This window comes from Pelodiscus sinensis, chromosome 1, assembly GCF_052426305.1.
Source record: "Pelodiscus sinensis isolate ZL-2025 chromosome 1, ASM5242630v1, whole genome shotgun sequence".
Lineage (NCBI taxonomy): Eukaryota > Metazoa > Chordata > Testudines > Trionychidae > Pelodiscus > Pelodiscus sinensis.
In genome coordinates, this window is record NC_143052.1 from 92,170,611 (window position 1) to 92,186,074 (window position 15,464).

Here is a 15,464-nt window from a genome sequence, read left to right on the forward strand (position 1 = left end):
TTCTGTAGTAAGCCCTGATAATACTGTGGTATTTGGCAATTCTGCTTCTCCAGTAGAGCTAATATGATAAGGCAAGAAATTCTCAACAATATTTATGTGAGTATCTTGAGCATCAGGTCTACATATATGCTTTTACCATATAATTGGCACTGGCTAGAGTCATGTTAAGTCAGACCGATCTAAAAACATTTCTAATACATACTTACACACAACGGATCTCTGTTTTACTTATATATTCAAAAGTGACAAAATAGGAAGGTTCAGTTACTAATGTATTTATTAAAGACAAACAGAGTTTGTCCATACAAGCTCTATGCTTTTTCAGAGTTTGTCCATACAAGCTCTATGCTTTTTCAGTTTACTAGCTGATGTGATGGTCACTCTCTCAGCTGACCTTCCAAACCACAGTGAAGAGCTGCCCATCAATTAAATAAGCTCTTTGTCAGTAGAAGAGCCACACTACACATGAAGCTGAAACCCTCTGGTTAACTTGGACCATTGGGGACCAAATTAGATTTTCTTCAGCTGTGAAATATTTTAGGCAAGGATATATAAGGAGATACGGCTCCCGTGTACCTTCATTTCTTTCTATTTTCTTAGACTCCAACTATAGACTGTGCCATAAGAAGACTGTGGCTGTAGTCAACCATCACTCAAGGTAGTGTGGAACTGCACTGACAATCTTACAAAGAATTCCAGTTGCACATGACTAACTGTCTGCTCATGAGGTAATACCAGCAAGGCTGGGAGACTGATCAGTGAGAACTCTCTCTCTCGCTAGTGAAGAGGGGCATTTGAGTAGTAGACTAGGGCCTGGATTACACTATCCTGAGACACTGATCTAAGTTACACAACTTTGGCTATGTGAACAACATAGCTAAAGTCAATATACTTAGATCTACTTACCACAGTGTCTTCACTGCAGTAAGTCGAAAGCTGATTCTCTCCCATCAATTCTACCTGCGCTTCTTGTTCTGGTGGACTACCGGAACAGACGACAGCACACTCAGCAGTTGATTTATTATATATATCTATTAGACACAATAAATCAAATCTGGCTGGATCAATTGCTGTCTGTCAATCTGGCAGGCAGTATAGACAAGCCCTAGTTAAAGACTACAGGGCAGCTCTCCAAAACTACTCCTCAGCTCCTGAGACCAACACAAGAGAATAATTCGGCGTGCAAAGGTATATCTACTACTCTCATATTTTTACAATAGGAATAATTTGGAAGCAGTCTTGGGCCTCCTGAATGTGTTCTAACAACATCCAGGACAGGAGTGTCTGCTAAGCCACGGAATGTGTTTTGCTGCATTTTGACAAATGTTGAAAGGAAACTGTCCTCTCCAATCATCCCAAACCCCACAAATAATTTTGGGGATTTGGAGAAGGGTTTTGTACTACTAAGACCATAGCTAAGGGCCTGCTTGTAAGATCACCTTCCCTGGTAACATATGAAGATAAGCAAGCTTCTCATTTGACTGAGATGAAAATTAATTACTATTTTATAGATGAATTTCAAAGGAAGATTAAAAGTGTTACTGCTTTACATCTTAAATATAAACTATAAATGACACGTATCAGTAATTAATTCTTGGAGCTCAAGAAGTCTCCAGCCTCATGATGTTGCCTCAAGAAACAGTCTTCAAGGAGTGACCACAGAATATTCTCCCACAGGCTTAAATCAAGAAACTATCATCTTGGGTTGTACTAATATATTCCCAAACAGGTGAGAGAGCATTAAGACATCTTTTCTAAAGCATATTATCTGTAAAATGTATGCGGTTTCTTTTGTATTGGAATATGAAAAGCTGAGATGCATACTGTAAAGTTCTGCCTATACTAGTAGTATTATTTACCAAAAACTTACCACAGTAGCTAAAACTATGGCAGCAACAATGTGTGACAAGATTGGAGCCTCAGTATATGGACCACTTACTGACTCCAGCAGCTGTTTTCTGCACTGGATTAACTGAATTTGCTAAGTAAAAATCCAATCAACTGTTTAGATTAAATTCGATTAGATTGTGGTACTAAAACAACTACCAGAGATAGACAATCTATGCAGAGAAAATCCATCTTTGTTAACACCAGAATGGATGACTTGGAGTTAATAATGGTGGGTTTTTCTAGGGAGGAGAGAGGGGTTGGTAAAAAAAATCCACAGTCCTGATTTCTTGAGACATCGAGGGCTAAAATGTCTAATAAGTAGTGTTAACAAGTATGTTTCTTTATGATGGTCACTTAATAGTCTTTACCATGCAGCATCATAGACTATGCTGTTGAACGCTTCTAACTTTTCAGTAGTATCTCCAGAAACTTCTGTAAGAAGTTCTAAAATATCAGACATATGGTCCACCTTACTAGCTCCAGGGACACTGGTGAAATATTTAAGGTTGATGATAAATGAAGATTCAGAAAAGAAACAAGATGCAAAAGGATGGCTCCATTGCTACATCTAGGAGTTCCAGGGGTGTGGCAAAAATCTCTAACCCACTTCTGGATTATTGGCAAAAAATTCTATCTTTGTCCTGTATGATCATGTCCTTTATCTTGGGGATCACTGGTACTGTACAAATAATGTTTGTTTTTAAGAAAATGTTATTAAATAACAAGGTATCTTGTCAACAAGACCTTTGCCCTCCTCTGAAGGAAAAATGCAGATTTTGAGTGTGGGAAACAGATCTATCTGCAAGAGGACTTGACCGTGAAATCTTTTAATGCCCATTCTTGTTGAAGGCTGTCTGTTTCTGCTTATTTCATCCACAAATGCATTATCCTTGCATGAAAGATGGATTGCTACATGGGTTATGAGTTGACGGATGTACCCATTTCCAAAGATTGATCCCTTCTCAGCACAGACAATTTCATCAAACCCTTCTCTGGCAATCTGCAGAGCGTAACACTGGCATTCATCTTCTCCACCACATTACTTTCCTTTGAATATAGGGAATGCATTTTGAATGAAGGCTGAATTACTCTCAGTAGTTAAGTGCACATGTATAACTTGGTCTCCCAAAAGTTTCTCACAGTCAATTGGCTCAGTCTCTCCCAAAAGTTTCACACAGTCAACTGGCTCAGTAAGGCCTTTGGTGATTTGAAAGGGTTACCTCTTGCAAATACTGAGCAAGTTAGTCCATGATACAAAAAGAGACAGACATCTTGCAGGATAATTAAAACAAAGTTAAAATTGCAAACAGACTTATGAAGATAAATAAACCATCAGTCCCAAGTAGCCCTAGAGAAATACTAGTTTTTGAGGCTGAGATTATAATGATTGTACAAAATCCAAAGACAGACAACAGCCCTTCAGTCAGCTCTTCTTGTAGTGATAGCTGTATAGCTTCTGAATAGGAATTTGTGTGAGAAGAATCATGGGCAACTTCTAGAAAATACTTTGCTACTGCAACTCCCCTTTGTGACTTCTTTTCATCTTCTTCAGATCCTCAAAGATGATGTTCCAACATTGGAACAAGCATATACCACGTTATAAAGTCATACATAGTCCAAAAAGTTATGTAGTTTGCCACTTTGACATGCATCTGACGAAGTGGGTCTTTGCCCATGAAAGCTTATGCTCCAATACATCTGTTAGTCTATAATGTGCTATAGGACTCATTGTCGCTTTTTTTGATCTATAAAGTAATTTCTGGTTGAGCATATTAATCTTCTTGGCACCTTTTAGCTTGTGGTATTTTCATTTGGCCCTTCTTTTTAAAGAAGCCATAAAAAACAATAAGATTGGTTTATTTGGGGGGAGGGAGGGGATCAAACCCTTATATAAAGGACCTGGTATAACTGGTCAGCCTACAAAGATGATGGTGAGATTAAAAAAAAAGGTTACTTACCTTCGTAAGTGTTGTTCTTCGAGATGGAATGGACATGAGCAACACATCTCGAAGAACAACAGTTACGAAGGTAAGTAACCATTTTTTCTTCTTCGAGTGAATGCTCATGTCTATTCCATGTAGGTGACTCCAAAGCAGAAACCATAGGAGGCGAGAGTGGCGTTCTAACCTTCCAAAGAACAGAGGATAGCCCTACCAAGAGCTGCATTCTCCCTAGCCTGGTAAGCCACAGCATAGTGGTTAGCAAAGGTGTGGACCAACGACCACATGGCAGCCCTACAGGTCCAGAATAGGGACCTGAGCCAAAAAAGCAGCAGAGGCGGCCTGTGCCCTAGTAGATTGGGCCATGAGGGGCGGAGCCAGAACCCCAGCCAAGCCTTAAAACTTATTTATGCAGGTTATCCAAGAAGAGATCCTCTGAGCAGATACACTGGCTGACCCTGGAGCCTCTCCATGATTGCTACGAACAACTGTGGGGACTTAGGAAATGGCCTTGTCCTGTCTAAATAAAAAGCCAGAGCTCTCCTGACATCTAGCATGTGTAGAGCCTGTTCTTTACCAGAGGCATGGGACTTATAGTAAAACACTGAGGGGTACAGCTAGACTACACCTTTCTGTCAACAGAGAGATGTAGATTAGGCACGTCGAAATTGCTAATGAAGCAGTGATTTAAATATCCCATGCTTCACTAGCATAAACATGGCTGCCACTTTTTTCAAAATGGAGCTTTTTCGGAAAAACAGCAGTCTTGACACGGATCTGTCGAAAAATAAACCCTTTTTCGAAAGAACCTGTAAACTTCATTTTTTGAAAAAAGCGGTGGCCATGTTTATGCTAATGAAGCCCAGGATATTTAAATCCCTGCTTCATTAGCAATTTTGACGTGCCTAATCTACATCTGTCGACAGAGAGGTGTAGTCTAGACACAGTCTGGGAGAAAAATGTCTTGAGAATGTCTTTGGTAGGAAGGCGAGATGAGGACTTATCCTAACCTTGTCCTTGAAGAAGACTGTGTAAACAGGATCTGAAGTAAGGGCTCTTAACTCTGATACATGCCTGGCTGACATGATAATCACTAAAAATGACACCTTCCAGGAGAGGTACAGAAGGGAACAGGTCCCCAGAGGCTCAAGGGAGCCGGCGGGGGGTGGGGGGGGGGGGGTGAGTCTAGTCAGGACCAGGTTACGATCCCATTGACAAACAAGTTGATGGACACGTGGATAAAGCCTGTCTAGCCCTTTCAAAAACAGATGAACCACGGATCCACAAAGAGCAGGTGAAAAGCAGAGATAGCTGCTAATTTACAAAAGAGGATTGCTCTTGAACCCTGAGATCCAGAAGATAATCCAGGACCAGTGGGACCTGGGCATCCATAGGAGAGATCCCTTTCTTGGTAGCTCAGAGAGAGAAATGCTTCCATCTAGCCAGGTAGGTTGCCCTAATGAAAGGCTTCCTACTCTCTAGCAGGATCTCCTGCACCCACTCCGAGCACTGCAGCTCCGCCACTCTAAGCATGGAGCTTCCAGGCCATTAGATGTAGAGACCGCAGATGCTGATGGCGAAGCCTGCCAAAGTCCTGCATTATCACATCTCGGTTCAGCAGGAGAGAAATTGGCCTCTCATGGAAATGCATTAAAGCAGACCCTCAGCCCAGGGGTGAGTCCATCTCCCAGGGACCCGGGACCCATCCCCATGAAAGAACAGAGCCTGGGGCACTTCCTGTTTTGGCAGGATGCAAACATGTCCAGGAGGGAAACCCTCACCTGCAGAAGATTTGGAGGGCCACATCACCCCTGAGAGACTACTTGTGGCTGGAGAAGGACCTGCTCAGCTGGTCTGCCAGTGTTCTGAGTCCCAGGAAGATAGGTGGTGAGCGGCTGAATACCTGCCTCCCATAGCTGGAGGGCTTCCTGAAACAGGAGAGGGGAATGAGCCCCACCCTGCCTGTTTATGTAAGAAACCGCTAACGTGTTGGAGAAGACAGGAACCGTTCTGCCCCTCAGCCGGGGAAGAAAGGGCTGACATGCGAGACGGATGGCCCACAACTCTCTGACACCTAAATGCAAGGAGAGTTCCTCTCATGTCCACATACCATGGATATGCATGTCGCCGATATGAGCTCCCCAACCAGTGTCGGATGCATCCATTACCAACATAAGGGTCAGAAGGGGCCTGAAGAATGGGACTCTGGTGCAGACCGCCTGCTCCTGAGTCCCCCAATCCAGGGAGTGAAGGACGTCAGGGGGGACTGTCCCCAAACCGTCCCAAGTGTGAAAGGGTGGGTTGTGAGCACGCACCAAGCACAACTGCAGCGGGTGCATATGAGGCCTGGCATGCTGAATCACCCAGCCTCCTCAGAAGGGAGATCTCTTAAATGGAGTTTGATTTGTCCCAATAACTTGACTGAAAAAGGAACTACTCAAGTCAGCTTGACTCTTCATATGACTTGGAAGCTTATAAAAGCTTCTTCCATCATCAATTGTAGTCAAGACACCCAGTCCTAAGACAAAAAAAAAAGAAGGCAAAACAAGTAGGATCATACATCCCACACGGCAGCATTCAATATACTGGGTACAACAATCTGTCATGGTCCCATTGTCCCAAAATTACGGCAAGTTCTAAAAAAAGCAACAACCGTTTATTGGAATCCAATTATCACAACAGAGGAACAAATGAAGACATCATCATTAGGAAAACCAGTTCCTAGAAATTACTTCAACCTTACAAATCAAATGTGTTTTACAGAAAACAAGTAAATAGCTTCCTAACACAAAATCTGTAAGAAACTAAGTCCTACTTTGGGAGGACAATTAAAAAGAATGGTCACAAGACTAAGTATGAGACCAGAAGGAGTTGTCATTTACTAAGACTAGAAATGGACCACACCTGCTATGATTCACTGCAGCTAATATCTACAGAACTTTACTTTTATGCTGATTGGAACTAAAACACTGCTGTTGTGACTATGTTTAGCTGATACAAAGGCAAAAAACTGCCATCAGCAGGAAGAGAGGTGGATTGCACCAAAGAGACTAACATGCCTACTGAACACTACTGCACATCAGCTAGCTAAGGAACAACTATTATTCCAAGCTGATGATCCACTACACTATAGTCTCCTGACCCCATGCTGCCCTAACATGTGGTTTAGCATGCAACATCACAGCAGCTAAGGAAAAGACTGACAAACCTGGATACAAAAGATTTTCTTTTCTTTATGCACTACAAATGACAACAAAACAGAAATCCCATTCAAAACAGAAAGATTACAGATTGTAAATTTTCAGATTGTAAGTTTAGGGAAGGGGATTTCTATTTGATCCTAAGCTTACACAGTACAGGTTAGACCTCACTGGTCCAACAACCTCGGGACCTTACTGGTTCCAAACAAGGGGATTTGCTGTACCAGGGAAGGTCCCTCCCCTCATGGCTGAGCTGCCACTGGGCTAGGGCTCCAGCCTGCCCCTGCTGTTGCCTCACTACCCCCGGCTCTCTCCTCAACCCTGCTACTGCCAGGGCTGGAGTGCCATGGCCAGAGCTGCGCAACTGCCCAGCTCCACTCTCTGCAGCAAGGGTAGAGGGAGGGGCATGGAGCTCTGCATCCCGGGCTAGAACTTCCTGGCTGCTGCTGGGACTGGAGGTCCCTGGCCTCTGAAGCCAGAATGCGACCAGAGCTTTATGGCCAGGGCCAGAGCTCCCTGGCTGGGGCTGGAGGTTCCCAGCCACTGGGTCCAGGAAACTCAGCTGAGGCTAGAACACTCCACCATACTGTCCATTCTTCCCCACCCCCACACACTCTGTGCTCTCCTGATGGCACTCCCACTGGCACACCTCCCTCTTCCTGGGCTGTGGTCCAGGAACATCCATGGTCCATGCCGGACCACGGATGTTGCCAGACCAGGGAATCCCAGTTAAGGGAGGTACGACCTGTACCACTAAATTAGAGAGTTGCATTACTGTGTGCTAGAAAAAGGAGAGGCAATCTTCCTATCAAAGTTCTGGTACTGGCCGCTGTCAGAATCAGGGAGAGAATACTGGACTAGACTGGACTCTGTTCCAGTGTGGCAATGACAATGTTTTGGGGGGGGAGGGGAAGGGGGCGGATTTGTGGTTTTATTTAAATAATCAGTACCCTAAAAACATTAAAAATCAGCAGCACTGGAGATCATAACAAAAAAGTAAAACAATTTGTCTAAGTTAGAAGTATTAATGCATATAACATGTGAATGATTTTACCAGATCCTTCTTCAGCTAAGCCTTCCTTACCTGTTGCAATCCCACTGTCACTCTGCAGCAGTACTCCTGCCACTGGTTGTGCGTTGTTTGGGTTTGCTCCAGGGGCTGAAGAGGGAGGAGGCCCTGCCCCACCCCCAAGCAGCATACAGGATGGCGGAGGGGGCTGTCCACGTTTCAGTAACACTTTGTGGTCCTGCTGGCAACGGAATCGCGGTGGCACCTCCCGAGGCATGTAGCGGGCGGCGCTTGGCGGTTGTCCGTTCGGCACTGCCACCCTTTTGGCATTGTTGCCACCATTGACTGGTGGCGATGGAGAGCTGCCAATTGGGCTGGCGGCCACTGGCTGGCTTGAACTTAGTTTCGTCACTTCGGGCACTAGAACACAAGAAGGAAAAAAAATTAAAATTTTGTAAGATAAACTCTCTGAAATTGAACATTGTCATGGCAATTTCCCACTCAGAATACTGTGCAAACTCAACTATCAAGGAATCTATGAAGGTAAGCAGAAGCTCCATCTTTGTCAACACCAATGATTTAGAGATTGAAATCTCAGACTGAAATTTTAAATTTCAACTGACAGTGATTAATACACATTTTGTAATTTTCCCTCCATATTTCTTAATCTTTGGTTCACTTAGTGGCAGTGTTTTGTGATGCCATATAGAAAATCTGAATTTAGTTTCCAAGCTTTTACCTTGCTCATTAAGGCTATGTGATCACTACCAAAAAAAAATGAGCTTTTCGTTGTGTTTTGTACAGCAAGGACACAGCTCATCCATGTTAGCTATCTTGCTATAAAATCATAAAGGAGAGCAGGAGAGATGGTTACTCAAGCTGATGTTCTTCAAGATGAGCGTCCCAGAGCAGATTCTTCCTAGTGGTGCATTGGGGTCGCGCATGTGCGGCACACAAGGCTCCTCCTGGCACCATCGCTCACACACGGCCACCCTCCCCTTCAGGTCCTTCTATATCCGGAACCCAGCCTGGTGGAAAAGATATGTCTGTAGAGAGACTTTGTCCTTAAAAAAAGATGGTAAATGATGGGTCTGCCATTAGGGCAGCCATCACCTACCCGACATGCTGACGTTATTGCAACTAGGAATGGCATTTTTAGTGTTAAGTGGAGAAGGGAAGATGTGGCCATAGGGTTCAAATGGAAATTTCAAGAAGGTGGCCAATACCTGATGTAGGTCCGATGGTTCCTGTGGGGCAGTAACATCAGGATATAGGGCCTGTAGGCCTTTGAGTAAGCGCTTGGTTATGGGATGTGCGAAGACCATGGTGTCATCGACGGTCACATGGAAGGTTGCTACTGCTGCAAAATGTACTTTAATTGAGCTCAAGGAAAGATGGGATTGCTTGAGATGGAGTAAGTAATCAAGGACTGTAGGTAAGGGGGCATCCTCCGTGATGTGTTACAGGAAGAAACCCAATGTACAAAGTGAGACCATTTGATAGTGTAAGTCTTCCTTGTTGTAGGGGTCCTGCTGTGTAGGATCACGTTAGTACCGGTTCTGAACATTGTAGTTCTATGCCCGTGAACCATCGAGGTACCATGCTTTGAGGTGAAGAGTGGGAAATTGTGGGTGAGGACTTTTGTTTCTGGTTGGAATAGTATGCTCGGATTGCATCAGTGTGTGATTGGGCAATGTAGGGCCATTCTGCTAAGGAGGGGAAATCACAGCTGTCAGGGCCAGCAAGGTGCTATTAGGATAACCCTCACTTTGTCCCTCCATATTTTCATGAGTACAGTACTTTGTTGAGGAGGAGAAAGGGAAGAAATGCATAGAGAAAGTGGGCATTCCACTTGAGGATATGAGATTCTTCAAGAGTGCTTTCTCATGCCCTCCCTAGAACAATAAAGTGGGCATTTTTTGTTTTGTTCTGGTAGTGAATAGATCTATGTTAGGGTATCCCCATCGTGCAAATATCTGTTAGCTCTGAAAAGTCGATCTGCCACTCATTATCTCGGAGATAGGGCTCTGCTTAGGGCACTGGGGAGATAGCACACACTTATAGAGATGCTATTAATGAGGCACCAGATCCAGAGAGCTGTGGCTTCCTTGTATAGAGAATCATGCCCCGCCTTGTCTGTTTATATAAAACACAAGGCCATATTGTCCATATATATATTCTGCCGTGGGTTCCAGTGATGTGGGGAAGAAAATGCTAGCATGCAAGCTAGACAGCCCTGAGCTCCAGGACATTGATGTGTAGGGTCCTCTCTGCTGGAGTCCATAGACTCTGGATTGTGAGGTCTCTCATATGTGCTCCCCAGCCCATAAGGGAGGAATCTGTGGTGATGACCACTGTGGGTTCTGGAGTTTGAAGGAGTATGCCCCTGCATAAACTGTACGGTTTTCTCCACCATAACAGTGATCTTTTTACTTTGTTGGGGACTGACAGTGTTTTGGTCAGCGAGTGTAGGCTGGACTTGTAGGTCGAGCTGAGCCATCCCTGGAGACACCTCATAAACTGACGGGTGTTGAGGACCACAGAGTTGCAAGATGCTATGTGGCCCAGGAGTTGCAGACAGTCGTGGGCTGTGAGGCGTGGCATTATGCGGAGCAAATGAACTAGCTTGCAGATCCTCAGGAACCCGTTGGGAGGCAGGAAGGCAATGGCTGAAACAGAGTCAAGGCAAGCCCCAATTAATTGTATGGACTGAGTAAGAACTGACTTGTTCTTACTTATTACAAGTCCCAGTGATTGGAAGCATTGTTGTACCAGATGGGTACAGTGATAGGAATTGTCTCAGGTTCTTGCCTTGATGAGGGAATCATCTAGGTACAGATAAATGGTAATGCCCCATTTTCTGACGATATGTGAAAGGTTTCCTAGTATTTGGGAGCTCTGGAGGAGGTAAGACGGTTTACAGTTTCTTGAGACACCCCTCAAATTTGCGTATTGGGCTGAGGTGGGTAGTTGGAAGTATTGGCCTGGCTACATCGATGCTGCTGTCTACAATAGCCACATTGTTGGTATGGCAGGTGATCTTGCCTTTGGTAAATGGAACGTGGGTTGTGAGTATCAAGGGCTCTGGTATGGTTGGTGTATATATTGTCTCCTCCTTGTTGCAGGTGTCTGAATGCCAAAAGAGCATAATGTGGCCCAGGAATCCTTCACGGGATGGAGGACATAGTTGTTTTTTTGATAAGAGCTTTTTGCCCTCAAATGGCAAATCTTCCATGGACGATTGGATTTCACAAGGGAAGGTAGAGGAATTAAACTAGGAAGCCTGTCTCATAACAACTGCCGTGACTGTTACTCTTGTGCCTGTGTCAACTGCATCTAGGGCAGCTTGAAGGGCAGTCCTCATTATTGCCTAGTCCTCTGTGATGATTGTGCTAAACTGCATCATTTTTGTGTCTAGTATACCATCAATAAAGGTGTTAAACTTTGCGTAATTATCGAAGTCCTATTTACTGAGGAGTGCTGCATAGTTGGCCACTTTTATTTGTAATGTGGCTGAGGTATACACCTTTTTGCCAAGTGTGTCAAGTCTTTTATTATCCTTGTCAGATGGCATGGAATGGTTTTGTTGTTGCTTGTTTCTTTGCTGAGCCACATCAACTACTATGGAGTTTGGTGGTGGATGAGTAAATAACTCTGACTCCTTTGGTAGGACATAATACTTGCAGTCTGCCTTTTTACAGATGGGAGGGATTGAAGCAGGGGTTTCCCAAAGAATTTTGGCAGGTTCCATTATGTCAGAGTTAATAAGCAAGGTGATTTTTTAAGGCGGCAGTAGCCTCCAGGATGTTTGTAAGCTCATGTTGTGTCTCCTGCACTTCCTCCACTGAAATGTTTAGATCAGCTGTGACTCTCTTAAAAAGCTCCTGAACAGGGGTGAAGTCCTCAGCGGTTGACAATGGCAATGGCATGATAGATCAACCCCTCACGGATGGTGAGCTTGTGTCCAGCAATGCATCCGGACCCAAATTGGTAATGATGTTCATCCATTTTGTTCCATTCCCTCTGTATTTGACAGGACTGGGATAGGGGAGAAAGTGCTTTCATAGATGCCTCAAAGAAGATGTGTCAAAGAAGAATGTGTAATTTTAAATGCACTGTAGCAGATGAGGTCAACCACTGGTGGAAGCCATAGCACTGACCTCACCTAACTATGTTAAGATGAAGACTATCTGGTGCTTTGTCTTCATTAGGGTTTTACAGTGAGTTAAGCTAACCCACACTTATTTAACAGTGAGGTAAGTGAACAAACAAAAGCACCACTTTTGGCAGTGACAATACAGCATAAGTCACGCAGAATGCACAGCTACAACAAGGAAATGCTGTCTTTCCTTCTGGAGCAACCCTCACTGTTTGACCCAGGAATAGTGTTTATAAATACTGCAATGATACCTAGCCAAAATGGGCTTGTATCTGAGGACCTCTGAGATGAAGTGATAAATGTGTGGGGGACAGCGGGGGGATGAGGGAATCCTAGGGGCGCGCTTGTGCCTTAACAAAACTAAATTCATCGACTTGGGAGATTTCAGAAATAGAATTCCTCTATTCTCCATGTTTTTAGAAATGAAGCAACGTACGCTCAGACATTAAACAGTTTGGGAACAAAGAAAGAATTTGTTACATCCTAACAAGGTAACTAGCTTGGAAAAAGTCAAAAGGTTTCACAAGGCACGTACAGACTCCAAAACCAAGGACACATTTTAGAGCTATAACTACTCCAGTCTCTCTTGTGGACTGAAGTAACAGTAGCACGAGAAGGGGCTATTCTCCCAAACATCGCATAACTGATGTGATCTACTTTTTAAATACAATCAGACACACACTTGTTAGGAAAGCAGTAAAATACAAAACAAGTGTAGGAATTCTTCTAGAACAGAATGTGTTATATCCTATTTTTATCTTTGTATACAGCTCGTGATGGCTTTTCTCACTTTCCTATACAAACTCCATTGCCTAAAAATTATTAGATTTTTTAAAATTTCAATCAAATTACTATTTTTCCTTTTGCATCCCCCACTAAAAAGAGGTAGCAATCAGGTTCAAGTACATTTTAAATCAGGTGAGCAAGTTAAACACTTGGCAAGATGCTTATTCACAATCTTTTCTATTTGACATTCAAGTCTCTGTGCTTTAAACATCTCTTAATTCAGTTCACACAAAGAAAGTATTCCACTCATTTTGGTGTTCCCTCATTAAGAAATTCTTCTCCTCTCACTGACCTTAGTAGTTTGTTTCAGCTAGTGGCTACACTTCTGAAAAGCTGCACTTTTAGGGTTTTCAACATTCACCTAATTCATGAGAGGTCATCACAACTAAGATATTATTTTATTCAAAAAAGCTTTTTTTCCCCTCAAACATTCTGAAGGCTGACTGGAAATGTTCCTACATATTCTCTTCTTGACCACTATAGCTGTTGTTTCTGCTCACTACTCATGCAGAAATGCTTCATCTTAGGACTTGACAGTCTCACTCCCTTATCCAAGAATTTCAGTCAAGGACAAAGGCCTGTTCTGAGTCTAAACAAAACTAGACTCCATGTTTGAACAAATTAAATCTCTTACCTTTGGTTTTTTGATCTGTGACCTGCAAATTAAAACCAAAGAAGTTAATAAACATAATAAATTTTAAGAGGAAAGGGGGTATTTATCCATCATCATCTCTGACACGTATTAGATCCAAACAAACATAAGTAAGAGAAAGACGTTACTTCATTTACGATGATTTGTAAGGTATTTTCCACTGGAACGTTTTAAAGCAGAAGTATGTATTCACTCCAAATATGGCTTTTTAATATCTTTAAAGGAAATCATTACTGTAAATAGCAAAGCATAATGGAAACAAACCTAAAAAATGCCACATGCAACCCCATAACTGAAAACTATTAAGGTGACATCTCATGCTGCCTACAGGGACAACTTTAGTGAAAAGCCCCAACCCATCTCTCTGCAGTCTTTCCCTTCACCTTCCTCCCCTGCCATTTTCTTTTCCCGGGAAAAGACAAGTTCAATCTTATTATCACTGTCACAAATGGGAACTGTAATACCTCTAGCACCATCGGATATCAAAATCCTGTGATTGCTACAAGCTCTGTATAATGGACTTACTGAAGTGAGCCATTATACCAGCCAACTCTCCAATTTTTGTTTTGCTGTATTTTTAAATTCTTTTAGTAGTATAGATTTCTAGTTACAGTAGAACCAAATATGCCACTGGTATGTTCTCCAGAATTCTTTGTATTGTGGCATGTTTTGAACTTGCTGGTCATGAGCTCCTCTACACAATAAGGGAAAACCCCAAGATCATCATGTGTCAGGCTTTGTGCTACCTCTTCTTAAAAGAAATTGCTGAACTAGTCCCTAATTCTGGATGGTACAGTCACAATATAGAATAATAGAACCACTACAAGTAAAGGCAATTTATTGTCTACAGACACCAACATAGCCAGATTTCCTTTGTATGATAAAGAATAAGAAGCACAACCACTCACTTGCTGCTGGAATCATTCCACTTTGGAAAGATGCTCTCTGGGGGCTGGGAAACTGAACATGCCCCAAAATATAAAATGCCACCCCTCCGTGCTCTGTAAAATTTCACTCACATTTATATAATCTCAAAGTCTCACTACACGACAGGCAGCAAAAATATACTTTTTTCATAACAAACCAGATTTTCATTTTCCCCGGGACAGTATTTTTAACTGACTTACTGAGAGTGTTCCATTTCAAAAACAACCAAAATCACCCATCCTTACATTGCCCCAACCTCCATCCCTATACCGCCTTTTTAAATAGGGACATAATCATGACATTTTTACACAAGGAGAGTCAAAAGAAAACACATGAATGCCATATTGCAGTGCTGCTAGATTTACTAAATTTAACCTGGGAGACAATAAATCTTCTTGTAATAAACTTAATCTAACAAAGATGGTCATTCACAGAATCCTAGAAATGTAAGGCTGAAAGCGGTCTTGATAAGGTCATCAGCTCTCAACTACTGTGCTGTGGCAGGACCAAGTATATCTCAATGTCATCCTTGTTCAACCTGCTTTTAAAAACCTCCAATGATTTCTACATTGTCCCTTGGAAGCCTATTCCAGAAGATAACCATCCTTTTAGTTATAAAGATTTTCCTAATACCTAACCCAAATCTTCCTTGCTGCAAATTAAGCTAATTACTTTTTTGCTATCTTCAGGAAACATGGAGAACAATTGATCACTATTCTCTTTAATAACAGCCCTTAACATCTACCTTTTCAACAACTCAGAATTCTAAGCTGTAACTAACATCTGCTTTAGCGGGAAAAATAAATTCCAGCCTCTGCATCAAACCCAACATTGCATCCTTTGTCCTTATGACTTTTCAAAATTTTAGCAAAGAAATATGAAGAGATATATCATTGCATCA

At 42.7% G+C, this 15,464-nt stretch overlaps 1 protein-coding gene across 11 annotated transcripts in view; it reads right to left on the minus strand.

The window, feature by feature from the left end:
* The window catches only part of TNRC6B (trinucleotide repeat containing adaptor 6B), a 260,830-nt gene that overhangs the window by 81,211 nt on the left and 164,155 nt on the right, over nucleotides 1-15,464 (minus strand). For all 11 annotated transcript variants that reach the window (XM_075912508.2, XM_075912457.2, XM_075912600.2 and 8 more), the window contains 2 exons: nucleotides 13,619-13,640; nucleotides 8,115-8,459 (listed from right to left, as the gene is read on the minus strand). In XM_075912508.2, coding sequence (XP_075768623.2) covers nucleotides 8,115-8,459; nucleotides 13,619-13,640 — 367 coding nt within the window. The remainder of the gene's footprint in view (nucleotides 1-8,114; nucleotides 8,460-13,618; nucleotides 13,641-15,464) is intronic.